Raw genomic sequence first — 25,633 nt, forward strand, 5'->3', positions numbered from 1 at the left:
ACCTGTCCAGGGGGCTGCTCAGGATGTTGCATTTCTGGAGGCAGCCTCTCTGCTGGATCCCTGCAGGTGGGACAGGGCTGTGGACCGAGGCTCCTACAATATCCTTCTGGACAAAATGTGCAGCACGCAGCTGGACAGACACATCATGCAGTGGGTGAGCAATTGGCTTACGGGTCGAGCACAGACGGTAATAGTGAATGGGGTAACATCAGGCTGGTGACCTGTCACTAGTGGGGTTCCACAGGGCTCCATCTTAGGCCCTGTGCTCTTCAACATCTTTATAAATGACTTGGATGTAGGACTGGAAGGGATACTGAGCAAGTTTGCAGATGACACAAAACTGGGAGGAGCTGTTGACTCCCTCGAAAGCAGGGAGGCCCTGCAGAGAGAGCTCAACAAATTAAAGTGCTGGGGATTTACCAACCATATGAAGTTCAACAAGGAAAAGTGCCAGATTCTGCACCTTGGATGGTGCAACCTGGGGAATGAAATGCTGGAAGACAGTGCTGTGGAAAGGAACCCGGGGATCCTGGTCGATGGCAAGTTGAATATGAGTCAGCAGTGCCCTGGCAGCCAGGAGGGCCAACCGCGTTCTGGGGGCATCAGGCAAAGCATCGCCGGCCAGTCAAGGGAGGGGATTGTCCCACTCTGCTCTGTGCTGGTGCGGCCTCACCTTGAATATTGTGTGCAGTTTTGGGCACCACAATATAAGAAAGAAATAAAGCTATTAGAGAGTGTGCAGAGGAGGACAACAAAGATGGTGAAGGGCGTTGAGGGGAAGCCGTATGAGGAGCAGCTGGGGGCACTTGGTCTGTTCAGCCTGGAGGAGACTGAGGGGAGACCTCATTGAAGTTACAACTTCCTTGTGAGGGGAAGAGGGGGGGCAGGCACTAATCTCTTCTCTCTGGTGACCAGTGACAGAACCTAAGGGAATGGCCTGAAGTTGTGTCACAGGAGCTTTAGGTTGGATATTAGAAAAAGGTTCTTCACCCAGACGGTGGTTGGGTGCTGGAAGAGGCTCCCCAGGGAAGTGATCACAGCACCAAGCCTGACAGAGTTCAAGCATTTGGATGATATTCTCAAGCACATGGTGTGACTCCTGGGGATGGTCCTGTGCAGGGCTAAGTGTTGGAATCCATGATCCTCATGAGTCCCGTACAACAGCATTTCCTGTGATTCTGTGATCCCCCGGGGCCCTTCGTCCCTGCGCGCACAAGAGGGCGCCCGGCGCCCGCGAACCGGCCCGGCGGGAGCCTCCGGCGGAGCCCCGGCCCCGGGCCGGCCCTGCGGCTCCGCTGCCGGCGGGAGGCAGCGCCCTACAGCCCCGGCACTCCGCTCCCGGAGGGTCGCGCTGCAGAGCACGGTTCCCCTCCCCACAAACCGCTGTGCTTGAGCATCACCGGTGGAGAGCCGGGCTCCCCGGCTGCTGCGGGACCTGTCTTCACCGTCAAGGTCGGACTGGGGAGCAAATAATCGGGGTCTCGGCTTGGCTTGCCTCAGGGGTTTAATGTCCCTTCCCGGGCAAGGCTCGCGGAGGCTGAGCTGAGGAGGTGCAAAGCTTATGCTCTCAGCTGCTCCTCTCCTTTAGCTTGGACACACACTGGAGGTCTGCAAGGCACCGCAGAGGTGGGAAGCGGTTGGAGTCCTGAGCATGGTTGGTGTGGATGCTGCAATGAAACCGACTCTGCCCCAGCCAGGGGCTTGAGGTGGGCACAGAGGCCACCTGTCTTGCCCTGTCCCATCCCTGCTGTGGATGGTGCACTCTGAATGCATGGGTGGGTGATGGCCGCCACTTCTGTGGCTTGTGCCTGAGTGTGTGAGCAGAGCGTGGAGGTCACTTGTCACAGGAGCAAGAATGCTTTAGGAGCAATGCTGGGTTTGCTGTCCTCTCACCTGTGGGCTCAGCCTAGCCACAGAGACAAGGGGTATGATGGGTTGGGGAGATCTCAAATACCCTGCCAGAGACTGAAGAAGGTGATTTGAGGGAGGTTGCTTCATGTGCCTGCTGGGCCAGAGTGGCCAAGCCTGGCTCTGGGGCAGTGGACATGCCCAGGGCCCTGCATGGGGCTTGTGTGGGTGTAAGCTCGGGGTGGCACTAGTGGGCTGTGATGGGGAGCTGCAACCTCCGTGAGTCCTATATGTTGGGGTCTCTTCTGCTTGTGATCTTACCTCCCTGGGAGAGTCTCTCCTGTTCCTCAAGCTGCAGTTTGATACCTTGATATGTCTTTATGGTTTTTTGCCCAGCTGTGCCTGTTTCCTGCATAAGAACGTGCCATGAGGTATGCAGAGCCTTGGGGAGGGTCTGGGTGGCACATGGGGACTCTCTGCCTCCTGCTGCACCTCAAATGGTGGATGGAGCATTGCCTATCCCTGCACACTGTTCCCACTGGGCTCTCCCACCTAAGCTCTCCCCAGCTGTGAAAGGATGGAAGTCAGATAGAGGGATGAGTCCCACAGCATCTGGCCTACCTTCTTCCAGCTCACATCTTTTGACCACTTCCCACTGTGTTTGGGTGAGATGTGGGGTATTTTGGGGAGCCCTGTGTGACCTGGGCTTCAGCTCTTGCTAGGACCTTGCTGGCTGTCCTGCTTTGACCACTCTGTGTGCCGACCTGGACCTGGACCTTTCCTAGAGTGTCCCTCCTCCATCACAGGTGTCCCGTCACCTCGTGCGGCCCTTGATTCGGATGAACCTGGCGCTGCAGCACCAGGTGCAAGAGCTGATCTCCCTGGTGCTCCAGAAGGATGCTGAGATTGAAGATTACAGGGAGTGCGGGGCCACTCTCAGCAGAGGTGAGGAGGAATACCTGGGGCAGGGAGCGACTTTCCTCCTTAGCACAGGACTGGCGTGCTCTGCTCCCTCTGGCAATTACTCAGCCAGGCTTGTGTTTCCTGTTGAGCTGAGCCAGCAGCATGATGGTAGCCAGAAGGCTGGGGAAAAGCCTCTGGGGAGAGCTGGGGTAGGAACAGCCCTTGACCGATACCTGGAGGAGTTGGGGAGTTACCAAGGGGTTCTCCACTGCTCCGAGAGCACCTGGCTGGTCCCCAGGAGCTGGCGGGGATGCCAGCAAGGGCTGGTCCTGTAGAGGTGTCAGGCTCCCTTCCCGAGCACAGTAGCTCACTGACTGCTTGGAGAGCAAACAGGGGCTCCTGGCTCTCTCATACATGGAAAGTGCAGCCATGCTCAATGGTCCCCCTCCAGCGCCCAGCCCACTTTGCCATCAGGCAGAACAGGCAGGCAGTAGCCCTCTTAGGGGTAGGATGTGGGTCAGGACCTGCCGGGGGGAGCCACCTTAGAGGGCAGTTAGTTCTCCACCCATGGAGGTTGGCTGGATGCTCGTTTTTGGGTTGTCCCTTGCTAGTGCCGTGCTTTGTCCTGCCGCCACAGGTGATACCTGCCCTTCTGTGGAAACCTTGCCCCCTCGGATGTGGGGACTGATGGGGATCAGCCCTGGCTTGTATATCATGTCCAGGAAGGTGATGTGGTCTCATGACAGGTGCCCCACCACAGGAGCCTGGATCTGCCCCGCAGGTGCACTAGAGATGCATCAGCTGGCTGTGCTCCCCTCTCCCCTGCTGCGTGCCAGTTCTGCAGGACTCAGAGCAGCCAGGACAGCCTGGCTTGGGTCTAGGGATGGAAGCTTGTGAGCAGGTGACCCCTCTTGTCCCTTACTTGGTGCAGGGCAGGAGGCTGGGAGTAAGCTTTGCACCATAGCTGCTGAGGGAATCTGGCCAGGTGCTTCTCCAGACCACATCATTTTTCCCCCCGTCACATGGGGAAAAACTAGTGTTTTCAACAAGGTGCAGAGCAGAATATGACAGGGCTATGTCCCTGTCCCGCAAGAGGAGGACACAGGCTGGCTCACTCCTTCAGAAAAGCAGCTGGACAAGCAGTGCCCTGTCCTGTAGACTCAGGCAGCTCTTTCCAACTGTAAGATCTGGGAATAGTGCTGAGCATGTGCTGCCACTGCTCTACAGTGTAGGAGGGTGCTGGGACAAGGGCTCTTGGCTCTGCTACCTGGTTACTGTGTGCATCAGCAGGCTCAACCATGTTTCTCCCACTTCCTTGTGGTCCTTGAACCTTCTGTTAACTGGGTGATGTGTTCCTAGCCCAAGGGGCCTGCTTGGCTCTCCTGCTGGCTCTGATGAGTGTGCTAGAGCTTTTTCCCTGCAGCTTCCTTACCCCACAGGCAGGGGAAGGGGAAGGGAAGCTGGGGCAGGAGGATTGCCCAGACCTGCCCAGGCTGATCCCTCTCTCACTTGCAGACCGACTGCGGACAGAGCCCTTCCAGGAGGAGACATTTCAGCAGAACTTCATGACTGAGGTAAGAAGTGGTGCAAGTCCCCCATCCTTTGGCACAGGGGTGGTCAGGAGCTGGCATCAGCAGCCCCAGTGTGAGGTGGCCAGGCTGGATGGGAGCACTGATGGGACTGACTGGACTTATCTGAAGAGGAGTCAAGCCCTCTGGCTCTCCTATGGCCCTCTCTGTGTCCTTGCACCTCATCTGCAGGGTGAGCAGAGCTGGGGACATGCCTGGCATGGCTGCCCAGAGGTGCCAGCCAGGCTGGCTGCTTCACAGGAGTATGCTATTGCTGGGCCATCCTCACCTGCCTCCCACACTTGCTATGGACTTGAAACACTGATGCTGATGGCAGGCAGGTATTAGGTGAATGAGGAGAAGCCATCTGGTCCTTTTGGTTCACCTCTTGCTTTTAGAGGTGACTTTGCAGTGGCGAATTGTGGGGACAAGTGCTTTTCACCATGTTATCTGTGCTGTGCCCACCACTGTCCCCTTGGCACACTCGGCTCTAAAATCAGACATGTGCTTTGGAGAAACTGGGACTGGAAGAAGAGAGTCTTTCCTCTGATCCTTTTTCATGGCTGGAAATCATTACAGAAGCACTAAAATGATTCAAACTAATGTGTCAAGGTCAGAAATGATTGATGGTCATTGATACAAAAAGACTCAGGATGCTTCTGAGTGTTCCTGTGCTCACTGTAAAGGCACGGGAGTAGGGAGCAGTGGTGCCTGCTGGGGTCCAGGGAGTCAACCAGGGTGTCAGTGGTATCACACAGACTTTGTGAAGATATTGCTTTATGAGACAAGCTGATGCTCTTGTGCAGCCAGGAATAAATGATCTGCAGAGTTTCTAAAAACTAGAGATGATCCCTTTTTTATGTGCAAGGCGTTGCATCCAGTGCAGGCAACTTTCGTTTCCCCCTGCTTATGAAGGATAGAGATGAATTTACTGCTGGACTGTGACTTGGATGTTGCCTAGGCACTGATGATCATGACCAGATTACATTCACCCTGGGCAAAGAAAGAACATTCCTACACAGTAATTTATATCCTTCATGCTTTTGAAAGGGCTAATTTCCCAAAGCAGGGGGAAAATTATGAGTGAAATCAGCTCAGAGGAAACATTTAGATAGAAAAATGTGAATGAAAATGGTGAGCTCTTTCAGAAGAATCTCAGAAGCCACAAAAAGCCACAATTCCACAATCAAGAAAGAGGGCAGTGCTGGCCAAGAGCCTGTTCTGGTTCAGCGGCAAAGTGAAGGCAGCAATTAGAAATAAAAGAGCAGTTTATAACAAATGGGAGAGTGGGAGTAGATAGCAATCAATATAAATTAGAAATTATGAAGTGTAGAAAATGGATAACAGAAGCTAAAAACATCAGTGAAAAATCATGGTGAAGGACAGAAGGAAAGGCTTTTATTTAGTGTAGTAGGAGAAAACCCCAAGCTCCCAGCAGTGGGATAAGCTTATTAGTAGACAGAGGTGGTAAAATGATTGATACTGGAACAGACATGGCAGAAACAATTGGTAAATGTTTCAGTGCTGTCACTGGAAGGATGTAGGCAGATGTGCCAGGATCAGGGGATGATGAAGTGTGTCTTTGTCCAAGGGTAGGCTGAACAACATCTGCTAAAGATGAACATCAGGCTTGAAACTCAGCATCCTCCGAGAGCTGGTAGGGTGTCGGGTACAAGGGAAGGTGCAGGCTGGGTAGGAGGGGAGTGAGGCAGCCCTGCACAGAGCCTTGCAAAAGCAGCTGGTGGGGATCACATCTGCAGAGACTGAAAAGATGAGACAGCAGCTGGTGGTGTATCCCAAAAACAGTCCAGGAGCAGTGTCTTGGGGCCAGAGGGAATGAAAGGTTCTGGGAGATGCTCCCACTCTGCGTCCCCTGGTAGCCACGTCTGAGCACTGGCCACAGAGGAGAGGCTGAGGGTTGTGTGTTTGGTCTGCCGGGGCGATGTCTGTCCTCTCATCTGTCATCTCTGCATTTATCCCGTTCTTTGTAAACCCGCCAGTGATGCTTTTTAGCCCATGTGCCTTCCTGCAGCAGCGAGCTGTGAGATGTGAACAGCTGCTGCCTTTGGTTTAAATGTGGTACCCTATTATTCCTCCAGATGTCTTCTAGGTCTTGTGCTAGTGAGGAACACCAAACATGGGATTTCAGCTCTCTCCACCACCAAAACTGGCCCTTCACCCCAGTCTCTCCTATTTTCTTGCAGCAGAAGGGTGGGCTTCTCTGTGCAGGGATTTCAGAGCACCCAGGCAATTTAGTACTCCTTTTAGTACTCCTGAAAGGAGCAACAGAAGGAACTGGGGTCCCTTGGGGTGTGCTGTGGGGAGCTGGGAATGCTGTGACCAACTCCTGTGTCTAGGTTTTCAAAAAGACACCAGACAATCAAGCACAGAGTCAAGGAATGAATTGAGGGCTGGAGAGAGAGCCCGGCATTGAGAGACTTGGAAGGAAAGAGCTCTTCTAGCTTATCAGGGAGAAAATTGAGAGGTGCCTTGATTACAGTATGTGAGGGTCTTTACAAGGAGAAAATGCTGGTTAGTGAAGGGCTCTCTCTAATCTCACAGAGAGCAGTGGAGAACAAGCCAGGCACTGGGAGACACAGCCAGGCAATTTTGAGCTAGGATGGAGGCACTTGGGTTTGCTCCTGCAAGTGATTAACGATTGGGGCATTCTCCCAAGAGCAGTGGTTGATCCTCCATCTCTTGATGTCTCCAAAAGTTGGGCTGGGAGCCTGCCTGGAAGAAAACCAGGTTGCTGGGTTTGGTCTTGGGATGTGCATGGTTGAACATCTGCAGGCAGGAGGTCAGGAGGAGAAGTCTGATGGTCCTTCCAGCCTCTCCACTTGGAAAATGCAGCTTCAGGTTGTGAATGTTTGGTAGCAGTAAGCACATCCTGGCTGGAAAGGGATTGCGATGGTGTGGCACAGGGCTGGATGCGGGAAAGTGCTCCACAGCTTTGCTCATTTCCCAAACCTTTGTGGCATCCCCTATGAAGAGGAAAGGACCTGTCAGTCCCCGAAGGCAGATCTGCTCAGCTGCTCAGCTTAAACATGCCCTTTCCCTGGGTTTGTGTGGACTTGGCTGTCCAGGGCATTTTAACTAACCGTGGGGAGTTTTCCAGCAAATCCCTGGTAATATTTATACGTTTAGGAAACGATGCTTTCACACACACAGTTTTTGGCAAGGGTTCACTGCTGAGCAGCTGCCTAGGCTTGGGCAGAGCTGGAAGGAGACTGGTGGCTGTGCACAAGCTGAGGCAAAGCCGGTGGCTTTTATTGGCAAGCCCAGGGGTTCACACCATGAGAGGAAGGAGCAGGTGGCTGGAGAGGGCTCAGTGCCTTGGAGCTGCCCCGGCACTGTTCCCAGCAGCCTAGGACCTAGCAGGTTGGGGATATTTTGTCCCCAGGTGTCCCTTTGGGTTACAGAAATGACCCCACAGGGCAACGTGGGGTGCCCACCCATGGGTTTTGAGAGCTTGTCCTAGCTTGGCTACAGTCAAGACATAGCTTCTGCCAGAGTCAATGATCCGGCTCTGTGGAGGGGCAGGGGCAGGGGGTCCATGCAGTGCTGTGCCCCGTGCTCTGACAAGGGCAGGGACAGGTACACCGAGGACAAGCTCACCGATACCATCAGTGCAAATATAGCCCCCGCTCCCCAGGATGCTCTGCCCTGTGTATTTTTATCTGCTGCGGCCGGCGCGGGGGTGGCTGCTCCGCACCTCCGCAAGCGGGGCGCGGGACCTCGGCAAACAGGACGCGGCGGGTTCACGGCTCGACCCCGGGGCCCGGTGAGGAGGAGGAGGATGTGCCATCAAAACAAGCAATGCTGGAGAGGAAGATAAACAAACAGGCGGCTTCCAGTGCGGCCCCAGCCGAGGGCGAGTGGGAGCCCCGGGGCCAGAGCTGGCTGTGGTGCCGGCGGCGGTGCTGGCTGACGTCAGGGCGCCCGGGGGTCAGCATCCCTCTTATTGTTCCCCACCGGGGCTGGGACCAGGGCCAGGCGCCCGTCCCCCTCCTGTGAAGGGACACAGGCCAGCAGGGCAGGTGGAGGACGGCTGGGACGCACTCTGGAGCCACAGGCCATTACCACCCCGGGGCCAGCTGAGCACCTGCCTGCCTCCAGCACCCTGCCTCGCCTTTTTAACAGGCACTAAAATAAGCCCCAGGGAGTGGAGTGGCCACGGTCAGTGGGCGAAGGCGGTAGCGGCCTGCACATTTTGCAGGGTGGGGATGACATCCCTCAAACCCACGCCAGTGCAGTGGAGAGGAAGTGGCCCTTTGGCTCCTTCAAACGAGGGATGTTTTTAATTAGCGCAAGGTAGCTGTGGCTTTGCAGCTGCTGGTTAGCCAGAGTGGGACCGGCAGTGTGTGTGCGACATGGACTGCTTGCACACAGGGTGAACAGCTCACAGAGAAGATGGCATGGGCACTCGGCTGGGCTGAGGTCCCTTGGCAGGTTGGATCAGGGCAGAGGTGGCAGCATAGGGCTGGCTTATGAGGCTGCTCGATGAGCAGAGCAAGCTCTTGTGTGCAGCAAAGTATTCATGCTGTGCTTGCCCAGTGAGACGCATGGGTTGCTTGTGTCTTGTTCTGAATTGAGGCCACTTGGGCAGTCCTTGTTTCATTCCTGAGCAAGCTTTGTTCACACCATCCCATTGCTGCCCTGGGGTCCGAGTCCCACACTGGAAATGCAGTAGGCTGTGGCTGTGCTGGGGGGAGCAGGACGCTCCTTGCACACACTAAAGGAGCTGCCTTGCACACCCTCAAGGAGCTGCATGCTGCTGCAAGCAGGAGGGGAGGATCACTTGTGCTCAGTGTGAGTACAAGAGCAGGAGCGTGTGAACAAGACTGGGAGCGTGCATGCTGGCACTGATGGGAGCAAGGGGCAAAGTGCCACAACTGCTGGCTGAAGGAGACAGGGGCTAGCACTTGGTGCCCTCAGTGGGGCATTTGGGGGCACAGATGCTCACCACTGCTTGGGTGCTGACCACTGCGTGGGCACCGGCCCCCTGCAGTGTTTGCCGTGGAGGCGCGTGGCAGTCAGTGCTGTGGCATTATTTATTTATTTGCTGAGGCCTGATCAGGTGAGGGGCACCCAGCCAGTATGCACTTTCTGGGCCACTCCTGGCAGCCACAGGCTGCTTGCACAAGCAGTGAGTCAGTGGAGCTGCATGTTGCTAAAACCAGACTTGGCACAGGCACCCCAGAGCAGCAGCCTGCCCAAAAGTGCCCAGACCTCGGGCAAGCAGCAAGTCCCAAGCAGCTGGACCAGGGCTATGCTGTCCGTGATTACTCTAGACCTCGCATCTGCTGGGGATGTGGATGTTGTCCCAGGAGCCCTGAGGGAATGCTCCTGCTGGGGATGTGGGGACTTCACAGCCCAAACCCCTGCGACTGGCTGTGCCACTGCAGAAAGTGCATGGCATCTGGGCCAGGTACAGGGCTTGGTCCCAGCCCACTTCAGCCCAGCATCACCTAGTGTTTTGTTTGGGGGTGGAGGGATGGACAGGCACCAACACAGCCACCCTTCCTGGGGTACTGCACAGCCCTTGGCTCTGCAGTGGCATATGTGGTCTGGTACATGCAGGGAACCCTCCTTTGTAGCTGGAGTCTTCCTCATCCTCTCCATGCCGTGTCGTGCTGTGCCATACCCTGCAAAGCTGTGCTAGGCCATGCTGTGCTGTGATGTGCCAGGTTGTGCCATGCCAGGTGCCACTGCTCGCAGGAAGAGGGGCATCACAGGCCATCTGGCAGAAGGGGCCAGACCCTGCTTCTGCGGGAGAGGCCCCAGCCCATGCATGGGCACTGACTGCGCAGTGCTGCTGAGGAGCAACTCAGCTCAGGGAATGATTGATCTTGTGTCAGCAAGGCGGTGGTTTGAGCCAGTGCCAGGCCTCAGCTCAAATGGGAGCATTGAAGGGGGATAGCCCCCTCCTCCTCCTGGAAGCAGAGCAGCAATCCCCCTGCCACCACCCCTGGCCCTGCTCCCACATCTTGGCCATTACAGGCCCCGTGGCTGCAGGCAGCTGCCTGGCCCTGGGGAGCACGCAAGGGGCAGCAGGCAGCACAGAGGTGTCTGGGGTCCCAATCTTGTCAGGCTGTGTTTGGGTTAGAGGAGGGCGAATGGAGCATGCAGGGACAGTTGGTAGGGGAAAAGGTGTGGGACATGGTCTGTCCCTTGCCACTGTACCCCACAGCTGCCGGTCCAGCCCTTCAGCTCAGGATGTGGCAGTAACTCCTGCAAGCAAAGGACCTTTTGGGGAGTAAAACAAGGTAGACTAATGGCACTGCTCTGTGGTAACTTCTCTGTCCCCAGCTGATGGGGTTTGGACTGGGATGTTGCCATCCCCGCTGTCTCCACTGGCCTAGGGCAGGGCAGAGGAGCAGTGTTGCCTGCACCACTGGTGCTGCCTTCTGCAGCCCCCTGCACCCCTTCTGTGCCTGAAATAGGCTGTCAGGTTTTTTCACCGTGTCCCTGCATGTCCCAAGCCCTTTGCCAACTTCCCCCATACCCACAGCTACACCCCTTCTCCAGTGGTATCCACTGGCAGATTTTATTGGTGTTTCTGAGAGCTGATTCCTCCCTATCCCTTGGGGCAAAGCCCCTGTAGCCCCTTCCAGTTGTGCCAGCCCATGCAGAGGTGATACTGAACAGCTGAGCACATCTGGGCAGGCATCAGCACCTGGGGAGGGGTTGATCTGCACCCCAGGGGGTACAACCATCAGATTCTTGAGGCTGCCTGCTCCCACTCTGCTCCGACCTTCGTGCCCTATGTATCTGTGTAAGGAAACAGGGCCATTCATGTATTTCTCTCTCTATTTATACCTCTCCCTTTCTGTATTTAGTGTGTACGCAGGCAGAGGGGGCAGCAAATGCCGGGGCCACTGATGTTCTTGGCTCCAGTGCTGGCTGGAATTTCGTCCTGGAATGTATCCTGAACCGCTCTGAAAACACGAATAAATCTCTGTGTGTTTTGTGCGTGTGTGTACACAAATATATAGACAACATATAGACATGGAGCCATATAGGGCATTTGTGAGCTTTGCTATTTAAAGGAAAGAGTAGTTAGAGGGTTTTCAGCGAGGCAAACACCTCTGGATCAAAGGGCTGCAGGGTGCTCTGCTAGTGGCCAGGCATCTTGGGAGATAGGTGGCACCAGCTTTGTCTTCTCCAGGGACCTGAAGCCACCCTGTTGGTGACATACCTAAGGTAGCACACCCACTGAGCCCCGAGCAGTGCTCTGGTCCGTTGGTTCCTACATTTGGTGGAGGTCTCTGCTCCCTGGCCTCCAGCTTCCCAGTGAGAGCCCCAGAGAGCCAACTCCTGTGCTGATGACACAGGCTGCAAAACCTTATGTGCAGCTGGATGGAATAGGGCAAGGATATCAGCCCCTCTGTGGCACAGGGTGGTCCAGGGCTTCTGGAGTGTCACATCAACTAGTGCTCACAGCTCTTGAGAAAATATGTGGGAAGGGAAAAAATAGATGTTGGGTAGCAGGTTCCAGGTAGGTGCTGAGTTGGGCATCTCCTTGGGATGCTGCAGCACAGCTGGTGCTCACGGTTGTCTGGGAATGACAATGAAAAGGGGAAAATAGAAATTTGGTCCCAGATCCCAAACAGGATGCTTGGCCATGCCAGGAGGGCACTCTTCAGGAGCGGCTGGCAGCTGTCTTGCTGTGGATGGTGAATGAGGCCCCCTGGTGGGAGCACCACTGAGTGTCCCAGCACCCTTTGGCTGGGGAGTAGGCACCCTATTTAGCCCAGGTCAGGGTCATGGTGGCTTCTTGTCTTCTGGGTGCTAAAACCCCTGATATCTTGGGCTGAAAATGCCCACATTTGGTCTCTGGCCAAAGGCGATGTGTTTGTGGGTGGGGGAAATTGGAGCAAATTCCTCCTGTGAGTCCTGCACGTGTGCGCGGGCGTGTGGATAGGGGAAATATAGTTTTCCTTTTGAAAAAAAAGCCCTGCTTATTTTTATACAGAACTCCAGAAGGGCTGAAGGTGGAAACTTGGTCTGTCAGCAGCTGTCACGGGGGAGCAGGTCCCTGCCTGAGTTTGGGGGGAAACCACAGCTGGGTGTTAATGGGACTGTTAATGAATTAATGTTGGCTGCTAGGGGCCGGCAGGGAACCTGGCTAGGTGCAGCATGAGCACATGGAGCCCTGCCCAGCACACGGGCTCCGGCACAGCTGCAGAAAGCTCCAGCTCTGGGAGCCATGCACTTGGGGAGGTGTGAGTCTCTCCTCCTAGTCATGTCTCAATTTTTGGGTTGTGGAAACACTTGGTAATGTGTCCACGTTGCAGGGGGGGAGGGTCCCACACCAGAGAGCGTGGAAACACCCACTGTAGGTGTGCTGCCTTTCAACTCTGGGCATCTGCTGCCTGAGCTGATGATACCGCTTCATGCTGGGTCTACTCAGCTGCCGAAACCAAATCCTTAAAGCCATTTAAAGAAAACAGGCTGGAAGGGAAATCCCTCCAGGTTTATTTGTGGGTTGGAGAGCCTGTGCTGCTCGGTCAGTGCAATGCCTGCAGCATCAGTGGTCTCTGCATGGCACTGCCTGTCTGCAGCCCTTCTCGGGGTTATTCCTCTTTCTCCCCAAAATGTGGAGGAGCACCCATGGGAATGTGGTGAGCACAGCCCCATGCTGCAGGCTCAGCAGTATCTTTGCACATTTTTCACACCTGGTTTGCTGGGAACAGCTCTGGAGGAAGACGAGGAGGTTGTGCTAACATGCTGAACTGATGCCAAAATGGTAGGGGTGCAGTGGGGCTGAGGAATAGCACTGTATCCTTGTTGGACTGGAAATAAGAGGGAAAATGCAGAGAGGATCTGGGAAAGAGAGGACAAATTCTTCTCCGTAGACTACTCCTACTCTGTCCTTCAGGCTCTGCGTGAGAGATTGGAAATCTCAGCCATGGGCAAGTGTGTGGCATCTCCTGGGTTTTCTCCATCTGGTATCAGACAGCTGTTGAACCAAGAGGAAAGATTGACCATCCTGAGGGATGGATGACTGTGCAGAGAAAGAGATGACAATGTCAAAGAAGGGATGACCATGCTGAAGAAGGAAAGACCACACCAAGGAAGGGATAGATATACTGGAGAAGGGAAGACCATGCTGAAGTAGGGATGGCCATGCCCAGAATGGCACCGTGGATGGACTGGTTCCCCAGCAGAAGATGCTGTTATGAATGGAGGGAGGCAGAGCCTCCTCTGCTGAGAGGAAGGCTGGAATAGTGTGAGACTTTGGGATCTCTGCATTCTCCCCAGGGATGCTGTACTTGATGCAAAGACCACTCAGTCAGGCAGACCCTTACCTTACTAAGGAAACCTCTCTGGGCATTTCAACCCAATACCTTTCCTGGGACATTGTGCTGGTCTTTCGGAGTCAATCTCCAAGTATGTAGCCAACATCTGCCACCCAGTGCCAAAGCCAGCCAGTGGGAGTGAGGACGTGGAGAGGGCAGTGCCTGGGCCTCTCTTGCAATCCTTCTCCTAGCACGGGTGAGCTTTACACAACCTGCTCCCCAACACTAGAGAAGGTCCTTCAGAGGATCCCAAATTCCAGTTTGGAGGGACTCTGAGGCTCCTCTGTGCCCAGTTGCCCACACTTGCAGACTGACTCTGGCTCCACTGGGCCCAGAGCCTTTCCCAACCCTATCCCAGACAGACGGATATCCCAAAACCCACTGGTCCCAGAGGCTCCCACTCAGTGTCCCTCTGGCTGAATGAGGTGGTGTGCGTGTGCCCAGACTGTCCCCTCCTGTGACTGTACAGTACACACGGCTAAATATATGTCTGTGCAGATACAGGAACTCAGAGGGGCTGAGTGATGCTCCCTTTCTATACCTCTTTTCATGGAGAAAACTAATGAGATTCATGTCATTAAAGAGCTCATGTTTTGTGGGATGGGAACCTTTTAAACGGGATGTGTCCTGGCTTAGTCATGGCAAATATTTACCAAAAAAAAAAAAAAAAAAAAGAGAAAGAGGAAAAAAAAGGGACATACCATATAAAATTAGAATTCTGAAAATAGTATTTAAAGTAAGTGAGAGAGAGGAACCTAAAACAGAAAATACAGCTCGGTCTGTTCAAGAGTCAGGGGAAGAGAGAGTGGGGCGGGGGGGGAAAGCCAGAGATAAAACGAGAGAAACCTCGGCAGTAAAAACAGCATCTTGGTAAATAGACTATTAAAAAAATTCTGACTCGCTTTATGGCTTTCTTGGCTGCCGTTCAGCTGTCCTGCCCTGGCCGGCACGGAGGGAAGGTAGCAGGAGCTGGCGTCTGTGTGGATGCTCAGAGCCTCGGGACGCGGCTTCCCCCCACCCGCCCCGAGCAGCCGCGCAGGGCGTTAAATTTAGCCACATAATGATGGCCCTGAGGAGGCAGCCTTTTGTAGCCACACTGTAATTACTGCCTCGCTTATAAATTTTATTTTTCTTATTATGTTTCCTCCTCTGCTGGGGAAGGGGTGGGGAGGTCTCCCCCACCCTCATCAAACCTGCAGCTCTCCCGGGAGCAGGGGGTACCATGGGATGGAGGGGAAGGTGGGAATGGCTGCTCAAACCCTGTGCTGCCATCCTGTCCCAGTATAGGGCTGAGCCCCCCATTTGGGGATGGGGGAGGTGTTGAGCTAACCTTAGTGTGGTAGGGTCCCCAAAGCCCAAAGCATAGGTGTCTTGACCCCCCTGGTCCTTAGCCTTACCCTCTCAGGGTGCTTGGGAGATGTACTTGTGCCAGCAGGACCAGGGGATCTCCAGCAGGGCTGCAAGCCCACATCACAGCCAGGCTGAGGAGGCAGCCAGGACCCCCACCAGGGTGTGGGGGATGCAAGCAGCAGCTGTCTGGCCCCACTTGGCGAGTCACCGGCTTCAGCCCTGCTCCTCACAGAGGTGGGAAAGGCGAAAGGGCGAGGGGTGGCCCCAGCCACCTCCTCCTGCCAGGGGCGGGCAGAGGGTACGGCTCCTCTCTGAGCTGGTGCAAGTGGGGGACAGCTTCAGGCCAGGCAAGAACGTGCCAGAAAAGGCCTCGTTCCCCTCTTGTTTTCCCAAAACAAAGGAAACAGTCTTGCATTGCTGGAAGTCGCGTGCTTGGGCTGTGCTGGCTTGTTATCATCCGATAACCTGCCGACCTGGGAGCTGCCCTGCTCCTCACCCGTTGAGCCTGCACTACGGGATGCGAACAGCTTCCGCATAAGCTGCCCTTTGCAGAGATCCGTTTTCCGCTCCCTGGGCTGGGGGGAACAGTGGTGGGGGCTGTAACGATGGCCCCAGCTGGCCCCAGGCTCACCATGTGCTTGGTGAGACCTGCCCCTGCAGGTGATGGTGGATGATGAGGGAAGAGGAAAAGCAGAGGTGGCAGGTGCCTTGATGTGGCCCAGGTGCTACCATCCCATGTGCAGCTTGGAAGGTGATTTGGGGCTCTGCTATATCTTGCTTTGTCCCATGACACTTCCCTGAGAGCACCAGGGCCAGGCTCTGCCATGAAGCTGGGTGGGTAGTGTACAGGGCTGAAGGTGGCTGGGGTCCCTTGGGGCACATGGTGATTCCTTCAGGGAAAGGACCCTTGCAAACTGCCAAGGAAGGCTGTGTAGCACCAGGACTGCCTGCTTTCCCTTCCAGCTTTGTGCCTTCTCCCAGGCTCGTGCCCTGGGTAGGGTGCAGTGGCACCAAGGTGCTGGTGGGGCTGGTGGTCATGGTGATGTTCATACATCACTATGGGAATGTGTTTGGGGGAGCATGTCCTTGGTAGAGATGTGCATGGGGGACAGGCAGGACCACAGCAGTCTCACCCAGCTGTGCCCAGGGAGGTGAGCTTTTACCAAAGCATCCCCTTTCTCCAGCCCTGTGCTGTGAGGGCTCTGTTCAGCACAACGGTGACCCGAAGCAACCTCCATCCCATGCTCAAGTGTCCATTTCAGGGCAGGTAGGACAATACTAAATCAACTCCTTTAAAGCCTCCTGACCTGCAGCCCCACGGACGTGCCAGTCCCCATCCCTCCCTCATCTGTGGGCACGCTGGGGTCTGGTGCGCTGGCTGGCTGCCCAGGCATGGGGCTGCCTTGGCTGCTGGCCAGGAGGCTCCTGGCCTGGCTGGGTCCATGCCCTGACCCTCCATCCCACTGCAGGGTCCGTGGCTTGTGCCAGGCGCCAGGAATTCAGCACAGAGGTGGTCATAGGAACCCCTGGGGACAGTGGCCACCACCTCACCGGTGGGGCTTGGGAGCCCAGGTGTATAGAGCACCGTGGACCAAAAGACAAAGTGCCCTTTCAGCCTAAGCTCTGGAAAGATGTGTGTGTGTGCAGAGGTTAATGCCTTCGGCCCTGGGGAAAGGAGAGGAGAGAGCACAGGCTGGGTCCATCCCCACTGGGAGTTGGCCCCATCCCCACCGGGAGCTGGCCCCACACATGTGCCTCTGCATGTGCCTGCGTGTGCTTCTGTGTGCAGGAGGCTTATGCATTTCCGTCTCGGTGTATTTACATACGTCATGTGTGTATCTTACTCATCGCTGTGTTTTTCTTTCCTTGTTCTTAGGTCTTTCCCCCACCCCCGCTATGGATCTATAATTCTTATGACATTTTATTCTTCCCCCTTTTTTTTTTTTAAAAAAAAAACCCTCCAGTTTTAGAAGTTGCTGGCTTCTTAGGAAAATAAACTGTATTTTTAGTGCTTGTCTGCAAGGCAGGCTGCTGATCCCGCCTGCCCCTGCTCATCGCTTACTCACTACTTGTTTAAGCTTTTATTTTCTCCTTCACCCTGTGCCGGGTTGTGGGGGCAACCAGCGGCATTCTGGAGCTGAGCAGTACGGTGGGAGCGCACCAAAGTTGTCAATGAGGGAAAGGCAGCTCCAATCTGGCCTTTATTGAGGTCTGGGTTTGCGTAGCTCTGGAGCAGCCTGCCCTGTAATCAGCCAGCCACCAGAGTTGGCCAGCCTTGTAATAAAGTAGCTCTATATTTATTTGTTGTGCTTATACACCGCTCTGTAATAAGTTAGGAGCCTTCCCCACTCCCCTCATTTTCTTTGGGAAGTTCCTCTGGATCTCTGAAGGGAACTGCCATCCGATTCACAGTGGATGCCTGGGGCCCTGCATCCTGTGAGCTGCTCTGTCCACATCTGGGCCACATGCCTTTAGCTCTGTGTGCCCCAAACACCCCATGCCCAACTGTCCCCATGCTCTCCCCAGCATCCCAGCTCTTTTCCCCAATTCGGAGAGACCCAGTGGCTCTCCCAGTACCCCGCATTCCCCCCGTCCGCTTGTCCCCATCCCTGCTGCCCCCAGCACTGCCTCTGCGAGCCCCCCTCCCTCCCTCTCTATTTCAAGCTTGGGTCTTTTTAAAATACATTCATTAAAGGGAGCTCAGTTGCCCTTTCCCCGGCGAGGCTGGAACACTGACAGCCTGTTTGCCTGCATGTCTGTAATTAAACTCAATCTCTAGGTGAATACAACAATGTGACTGCACAGAATAATTCCTGGAGATCCTGACGCCGAGGAGGAGTGTGGCCTGTAAGCGGCCCATTCACGCCTGACTTTCTATAAATACTTTACTATGTGGCATTAAGAAAACTTCAAGCCCTTTCTCCCCCTCTCTTTTTTTTTTTTTTTTTATTAGTGCTACATAATATAGTAATTGTGTAACTAGAAGGTCCCCCCTGTGCCTGCCTGGGTTCACAGGCCTGGGTGTGACCTCGAGCTGCACTGGCTGAGATCAGGAGCCTGCTGCCATGCCCAGGGACTGCCGTGCCCAGGGACCTGCAGGGATGCCGGTGGCCTGCAGCACCCTTCATCCTGGAGCTGGGATGATGCCATGGGGATATTCTGCCAAGCCAAAAGGCTTATGCCCCTAAAACCCCTCCTAGTGGTGTCCCTGCTGGCAGCAGTGCTTGGCTGATACATCTCCTGTGGTCCTGGGAGCTGTGGCTGCTAGGGAAATACAGATGGATATTGGGGCAAAAGGAGGAAGGACAGGTATTTGGAAACATCCCTACATTCCCATAGCCATCAATGTGGCTGCTCCTCAGGTTTGAGCCCGGGAGCTTGGGAAGCCCCAGGGCAGGGCAGGTGCTCTACAGGTCCTGTCCTGCCCAAGGGCAGGGGTGAAGTGTGTGTCCCACCTGTTGTCCCTGTGCCTCCCTGGAGCCTTGCCTCCCCTCCCCTCCCCTGGAGCCTATTGGTGGCATGGCTGGAAGGGTGCTCAAACACCTCCAGCTCCCTGGGGAATCCTTCCTCTGGCTCTGGAACCTTCATCAATGATGCCTTCTAAAGCATGACTGGCCCATGCAGACCCTGCCAGCTTGGGCTGCCCCTTGCCCAGAGAGACTGGAGTCCGAGCCATTTTCCCCAGCCACGGGGCGTGCCAGCCCCACACACTGCCCAGCTCCCCAGGCAGCATCCCTTGCTGGCTCCTGGGGTACCACAACCACACGTGCCTGCCATGGTGCAGGTGCCATGGCCACGATCACAGTGCTGTCAGCTCCCTGCCTGCCTGGCTCTTGCTACCTATGTTTTAGGACCTCAGGGTTGCAGAGAGAGCACAGCTTCCATCCCACTCCTCTAGGCTGCTGGAGGGCTTGAGCAAAGAGCCTGGGTCCAGAGGATGGGCATCCCACCCTCACCCTGGGATGGTGCTGGCAGGCCTGACATGATGATGTTGCTGCATTTGCGTGGCCAGGAGTAATATTAGATCTTTGTGCTGTGGTGATGTTCCTGAAAGCTGAAATGTACATTAATATTCATGAACCCACTTGGCCTCATCCGTATTTGTGTAGCATCCCTCAACAGTGTGGCCCCTACATGTTTTCCACCTTCCACTGCTTGGCAGTGTGAGGCCCTGGAAGGTGGCACCATGCAGAGCCGGAGGTGCCAATTTGCCACCAGCCAAGGCTGAGCAAGGGCCACAGTTGCTGGTGCAGAATGAGCTGTGGGAATTTGGGGACCAGCTCGCCCTGAGTGCTGCCTTATTTCGTGGCTGCCTAGTTTGGCTTGGAGATGAGCAGACCCACGGGTAGTGCCTGGGAACAGGGATCTCCAGTGTCCCTGCTCTCCCCTGCAACCTGGCATTTCTCCAGCCCCTACAGCCATGTTCCTGCCAGGCACCTCTGCCTTGGTGGGGTAACCCGTAAACCTGTCCCTCAAAAGCTCCCCAGTGTCTCTGGAAGCCCTTGATTAGGGTCTGTTTCTGGTGATGCAGAGTAGAGTGCCACGAGAGTCTCGAGTGCCTCCCATCCCCTCCATCTCTTGCCCCCTCTCTGTCCCTCTCTGTCTGTTTTGCTGCTGATGTCCCCCTGCATGCTGCTTCCCAGATTTATTCTGTAGGACAACCCAAACTCCCCACCAGCCCCAGCACTACGGGCTTGGAGCCCAAAGGAGGACAGCCCAGAAGCATTTGCATCCTCATGACTGCCACACTGCTACAAGACGGATGCCCTGGGTGTCAAAGCCGCGGAGAAGGGGCTAAGGCAGGGTACGCAGGTGGCTCCGTGCTGGCACGTCTGGGGACATGCCACGCGCGCCGGCAGGTGACAGGGACGCGGCAGATGGCGCCCTGGCTCCGGCCAGCACCCGCCTGATGGCCCGCTGCGGCGGCGGGGGGGGGGCTGCAGATCCAGCACTGCACCTCTGCATCCCAAGCACTGCATCCTGTATCCCTGGCACTGCATCTCTGTGTCCCAGGCACTGCATCTCTGCGTGCCAGGCACTGTATCACTGCAGCCCTGGCCTTGCATCTCTGCATCGCCTTGGCTGCAGCCTCTGTGACAGGGCTGCTCCAAGGCAGCAGGGCTGGCATCTACATTGAGCCTTCACCCTGCTCAGCAATGCAGCAGAAGCCAAACAGGGGCTGTCAAGCAGCAGGGATGCAGCCAAGGAGCTTTCCCCCATCACCACAGCATCAGCCCTGTGTGGGTTAGGAGCAGAGGTGTGCCTGCAGCTGGATCCTGCCCTGGGTCTCCCTGCTGCAGAGACCCCTCCATGCTCACTGCTCTCAGGGCAAATGGATCAGGGCAGATGAGTGGGGTTAGGCCCCAAGTTTTGGGGGTGTGGGCCTGCGTTTTGCTTTAGGAAGGCTACAAGTAGTGAAAGGTTTTGGTGGGAGCAGCAAAGAGCTGGAGTCCCAGCTCCCCAGCCCCCCCTGGGGCAAGGCAAGAGGGACTGGAGCCAACTGGGTGCTCCCCAGCACAGTGCGGGGAACAAACAGCATCAGTGGTGACAGCAAACTGCCAAAGCTCACCTCCTCTCAACATTTATTGCTTACTCCTTGGCAAGGGCCCTCTGTTTGCCAATATGTTTATGATTTTGCTGCAAAATCTATTGATAGATTAGAAATTTTACTAAAATCTCAGCTCTTGCAGTGATGGGATAGTAGGAAAAGGGGGCTCTGCTGTATATGAGCACAGGGCCTCTCAGCTGGTTCATGGCAGGTATCTGTGATGGGACGCTGATGGCAGCAAGGCTCTGCTTGCTGCTCAGCGAGTTGTTTTGCCTCTGTCCATGCATCACTACTCCTGCAGAGAAGGGCAGCAGACGCACCCAGCAGGCAAGTAGAGCCCTTTCAAGAGCTCCTTGTGCTGTGGGCCCACCTCAGGAGCACTGCACATTTGGGGTTGTGCATATGCTTTGCATTTGGTGTGTCCCCTTGAAGCAGAAATAGAAATTGCTTGCTCTAGTCACTCACCCTTGGGGATGGGGCATTCCTAAAGGGACATTTAGACTGCTTGATCTCCAAGGCTGCCATTGGCTGCTTCACCATGCTCAGCCAGTGCTGGCCCTTTTTTTCCAGCTGGGGTCAGTGATTATTGTCTCAGACATCAATACCACTGTGGGCTGTTGTCATCCACAGCAGAGACCTTTGTGCATCTCCCCTCTCCAGCCTCTCACTTGTCACTTTGGCAGCTCATCTTCAAGCTGCTTCCAAGTTCAGGGGTACTGCTGGGGTCTACCCACATCCGGGCTTCCTGCCTCTACCCATAGTGAGGGTTTGGGCTGCTGAGAAGCCCTTGCGAGGCTTCCCCAAACCTACACAGGGATCTGTCCCATGCAGCTCCACAGAGGTCCCTCCATTCCAGAGGCTTCTTGTGGGCTCAGGTCTTGGCAGAGCTGCATAGTGCAGAGCCGGGGTGCCCTTCCCCTGGCTCCTGACCGTGCCAGCCTGTCTGTGCAGCTGCCGGCACTGCTGCTTCCCCTGCCTTTCACTTGTGTGTTTTTACGGCTCAGAGGGAGCCGTCCTGCCCCAATTCCCTGCGTGCTCCTAATTTCATAGTTCTCTCCATATATCCATATATATCCATATAGCATTTGATACAGGTTTTATGGGCATTTCCATACGTTTTACAGACACAGCCATTACAGAGCCAGGTTTCACCCGAGAAACCTCATGGGAGCAGAGCACTGAATCGCCTTAGTCTTGGCCCCAGAACAAGGCTCTCTTCTCTCCCTTGCCAGGGCTGCCGCTATCAGCACTGCAGAGGGCTGGGGGACGGCGGGGGGCTGGTGGTGCCAGCCCCAAGAGCCAGGATGCTGCCTGCAGCCTCATCCATCCTGCTTCTTGCAGCCTCATCCTGCAAACCCCAGGGCTGTCATTGCTGCCTCTTGCTCACTCCCCAGCTGGATGCCACTGGCAGAGGACTGCTTTGAGCAAGGCTGCTTGGTGCAGATCAGGACCATAATCTGTATGGCCAGGTTGCCAGGATCTGGCCTGTTTGCCTGCCTGTTGGGCTGTGCATCCAACTGATTGTGGGACTGGACAGCCTTGGTGGTGGTGCTGAGAGTGATGCCATCCCAGCTGTCAGGGCAGGGACACACAAGGCTCTGAGCATTGCAGCTGCTGCAGTGCACACACAGCATCTGAGCTCTGGCAAGGTGGCTTCTGGCTGGCAGAGGGGCAGGAAACAGATCCAGGTACATGCAGCTCTCTGCACATTTTCTAGCCTGTTGTGGAGGCTGCCAGCACTGCAGTAATGCCCAGAACTGCTCAGGGGCTGATCGTATTACCGGCACCGGGGAAGAAGCCTCAGATCTTGTTTAAAAAGAAGCCAAGTGATACATGCCTTCATCATCACCGTGGTCAGACCCTGGAGCAGCCTGATGTGCAAATCTAGGGCACCCCCATGACGTTGGATCTAGACGCTGGGCTGTCGAGCACCGTCTGCAGATTGGGACAAGTGGGTGCAGAGTTGGGTCCTCCCTTGGCGCCCTCCAACCATTGCTGCTTGACAGGGGCAAACATAGCAGCACCTAGCCTCACTTCAGGTCCCCAGTTCTCCTGGCCTCACACTGGACTGATGAGATGAGGAATTTTCCACTCTGTATGTGAATTCCCATTTGCAGGGCAAATGCCCACTCCCACCCAGCACAGCCTCAAGGACTGCTCCTTCCCACACGGCTGTGGCATCATCCAATCCAGCCCTGCATGTGAGCAATGCTCAGCTATTAATAGCAGCTCCCCTCTCCCTTTTTGAGGGCTGGTGGGAGCCCAGGGTACATCCCACTCTACTTTCTTGAACAGGTCCTGAAAGCAGGAACCATTTGTGGCTTCCCTGGCCAGCGTGTCTCTCCTTGGCCTCCATCATGTTCTATTTTCTGTGCTGTTTACTGTTCTTCTGCGGGCTGTCAGATTTCCGCGCTGAGGAAAGGCTTGTAAATGGGGGGGTGGGCAGTGAGTCTGCACAGAGTGGCTACGGGAAGGGGGGGATGGAGGAGCACAGACATGGCCTTTATCACAGCCTAGGGGATGTGTGGCTCATAAATCCGACCCAGGCAGATAGGGGATAAATCATCCCAGCTGGGACACTGGTGGTTACCCATGGTTAGAAATTAACTTTGTGTTGGATGGGTCCCAGGCTGTGGGATGGGAAGGGAAGGCTGTGCCGGGCAGTGTGCCTCCTGCTCAGCCGGCCCTGGAGCCAAGCTGCAGGCAGGCGAGCAGATGCCACTGCCTGGCCCAGGCAGGCAGGGATGGTGGGCACAATTAAAGCCAGAGTGATGAAGCAAACAACCTGGGGTGGATGCTGTGGCTGAACCTGTGCTGCGGGCAATGATGCTCTGGCACTCACTCCAACCTAGCTGGACTTTGGCATTTCGATGAATGACTGTAGCCACTGCACCACTCATCCTTGGGCTGCAGCACACTGGGCACTAGGAAACACTGGTCTGCATGGGAAGGGATAGGGACCCGAGATGCCAGGGAAGATGGCAAGGTGGGCAGGAGAAGGTATGTGGTCACAGCAGGACTGTCGTCTCTCCCACAGGGTTTGGCGGAGATGGGAACCCCATCCTGGTCTCACAGGGACACACAGGCTGGGGCAGTCTCTGGCCTGGCTCTGCACCTCTGAGTGTGGGAGGAGGCAGTGAAGCCTACAGACCCTGTTTCACTTCCCCTCTCCAGCTGCAGCATCCTTCTAGCCCCAATTCCCCTTTCTCCCATCCCCAGCGCTCCCTGCCCAGCTCCATAAGCATCCTCAAACTCTGCTCTGTGTAGGACCAAGACTTTCACAAGGGCTTTTAGGCATGTGACTAGAGCAACCTCTTCTCCATCTGCTCAGGCCACGTGCCCACAGTTGGAACCATGTCACTCTTGGGATCCCAGAGCACCCACTGAGGGGGGAGAGAGGAAGGGGCAGGAGTGATGGGGACACCCCTCCTGCAGTGGGTCTCCAGGCATCTGGCTCAGCTTACTCCTGGCCAGCTTTCTAATAGCTCCTCAGCTTTCCTTTCTAATGAGGCTCTAATTGGAAGCCGGTTGTGCTTCCCTTCCCCTCCTCTCAGAGCTCTCCAGTCCCAGTGCTGCAGGGTGATTAAGCTGAGGTTTTGGTTTTTTTTAATATGGCAGAATTATTTTGGAAGGGCCAGGATCGTTACATGACGGGCTTCTTGAAAAACCCCAGGCTTTGCCTTTCAGACGAGGCCTTTTCAAGTGGTTTTGCACAGTACACGTCTCTGGGCAGCGACCGTCTCGAACAGTTACTGTTAATTATAGATGCCTCTTTCCCGCTCGCCCATTACTCAAAGGATTTTTGTGTGTTTTAACAGTGTTTTACATCAGTCTGAATAAGACTCTATTCAGTCTTTCCGAGAGCTGGAACTTGGGCATCCCCTGCTGTATGTGTCGTACCCTCCTCCCTGCATCCCTGGGGCCAGGGACCAGGCAGCTGACTTGGGCACAAGCCTTCCTCTTGCTGCCCAGCTGGTACATGCACTGTTCTTGGTGCAGGAGTTGTGCCTGCTGCATGTACACCCTCTTTGCACCCCTCTCCTGGCATTGTATGGCCGTGGGTCTGCATGCCGAGCGCCTTGGGCCATCTGCTGAATTCACCCTCCATTATCCTTCTTGTATGCTGAGCTCTGCTGCCCACTGGTGCATGCTCAGCCAGACCATGTGCCCACTGCCATGTCATCCTCGTTGCCCAAGGATTCAGGATCAATGACAGCTCCAGACACAATGACCCCATCCTCGTCTCCTCAGGATGTGCAGGATCGTCTGCACCTCACGGAGTCCCAGGCCAGTGTGTTCCTCTTGCATAAACCCAGTAGCTGAGGCTGTTCCCCATGTCTTCCTTCATTGCCCACCTATTCAACAGTAACTTGTTGCGCTAATATCCTTGAAAAATGCTCGTCTCCCATGCCACTCCATTTACCCTCTGCCTTCAAAAGCCACTGTTTATTCCAGCTTGCCTCCTGTGTTTTACCATAGGTATAGGCTAGAAAAGAGCTTGCATCTTCTCCCATGACAGCCAAGCTGATGTATCCATCCCCAGGGAAACATCTTGTCCTAAGTATTTTCCCATTCCCACTGTAAACCCACTATGCTCAGCTGGGCATGCTGGCCCCTTCAGAGAGCTTTGGTGGGTTTGAGAGGGGGGATTTCCCTCTGCAGAGGGGTGCTGTGCCTTTTCTCCAGCTGCAGGCTACTGGTGTTTCTGCAGTTCCCAAAGCCTTCCCAGATGCAGGAATGAGCCCTGAGTGTGGGTCCCCCCTCAAAGATGGGAACCACCACCCAGGATGTGCTGAATGCTCTGCAGAGGGGGCATAGACTCATGGGTGGAGCCGCCTGCCCAAGTCCTGGGCAACCGGAGCTTGGCAGTGGGTGCCAGACAGTGAGGCTCTGGTCAATGCAAAGGTTTGGAAGGGTTGGAAGATAAGAAGCAGCTTCAGAACTGCTCTGCTGAACAATTTCACGAGGCCAGAGGTGACAAGAGCTTCCCCTGGGTGCTCCAGGGCTGTCTGTGAGCTGCTGGCTGCTCCCTCAAGAAACCACAAGTTAGGGGGAAAAAAAAGTGGATCCTCATGCCAACCATCCATCTTCCTTCAGGCTGGAGTGGGGAC

General features: G+C 55.3%; 1 protein-coding gene across 6 annotated transcripts in view; it reads left to right on the forward strand.

Annotated features, from left to right (window-relative positions):
• NHEJ1 (non-homologous end joining factor 1) overlaps positions 1–25,633 on the forward strand; it is a 45,094-nt gene that overhangs the window by 3,512 nt on the left and 15,949 nt on the right. For 4 of the 6 annotated variants that reach the window (XM_064661153.1, XM_064661151.1, XM_064661154.1 and 1 more), the window contains exons 4-5: positions 2,655–2,793; positions 4,267–4,325. The exons of 1 other annotated variant lie outside the window; for it this stretch is intronic. In XM_064661153.1, coding sequence (XP_064517223.1) covers positions 2,655–2,793; positions 4,267–4,325 — 198 coding nt within the window. Of the gene's footprint in view, positions 1–2,654; positions 2,794–4,266; positions 4,326–13,203; positions 17,503–25,633 lie in introns of those variants that run through there. One more of the 6 variants, XM_064661156.1, reaches the window with a different exon arrangement.

The sequence above is a fragment of the Pseudopipra pipra genome, chromosome 7 (genome assembly GCF_036250125.1).
Source record: "Pseudopipra pipra isolate bDixPip1 chromosome 7, bDixPip1.hap1, whole genome shotgun sequence".
NCBI classification, from domain to species: Eukaryota; Metazoa; Chordata; class Aves; order Passeriformes; family Pipridae; genus Pseudopipra; species Pseudopipra pipra.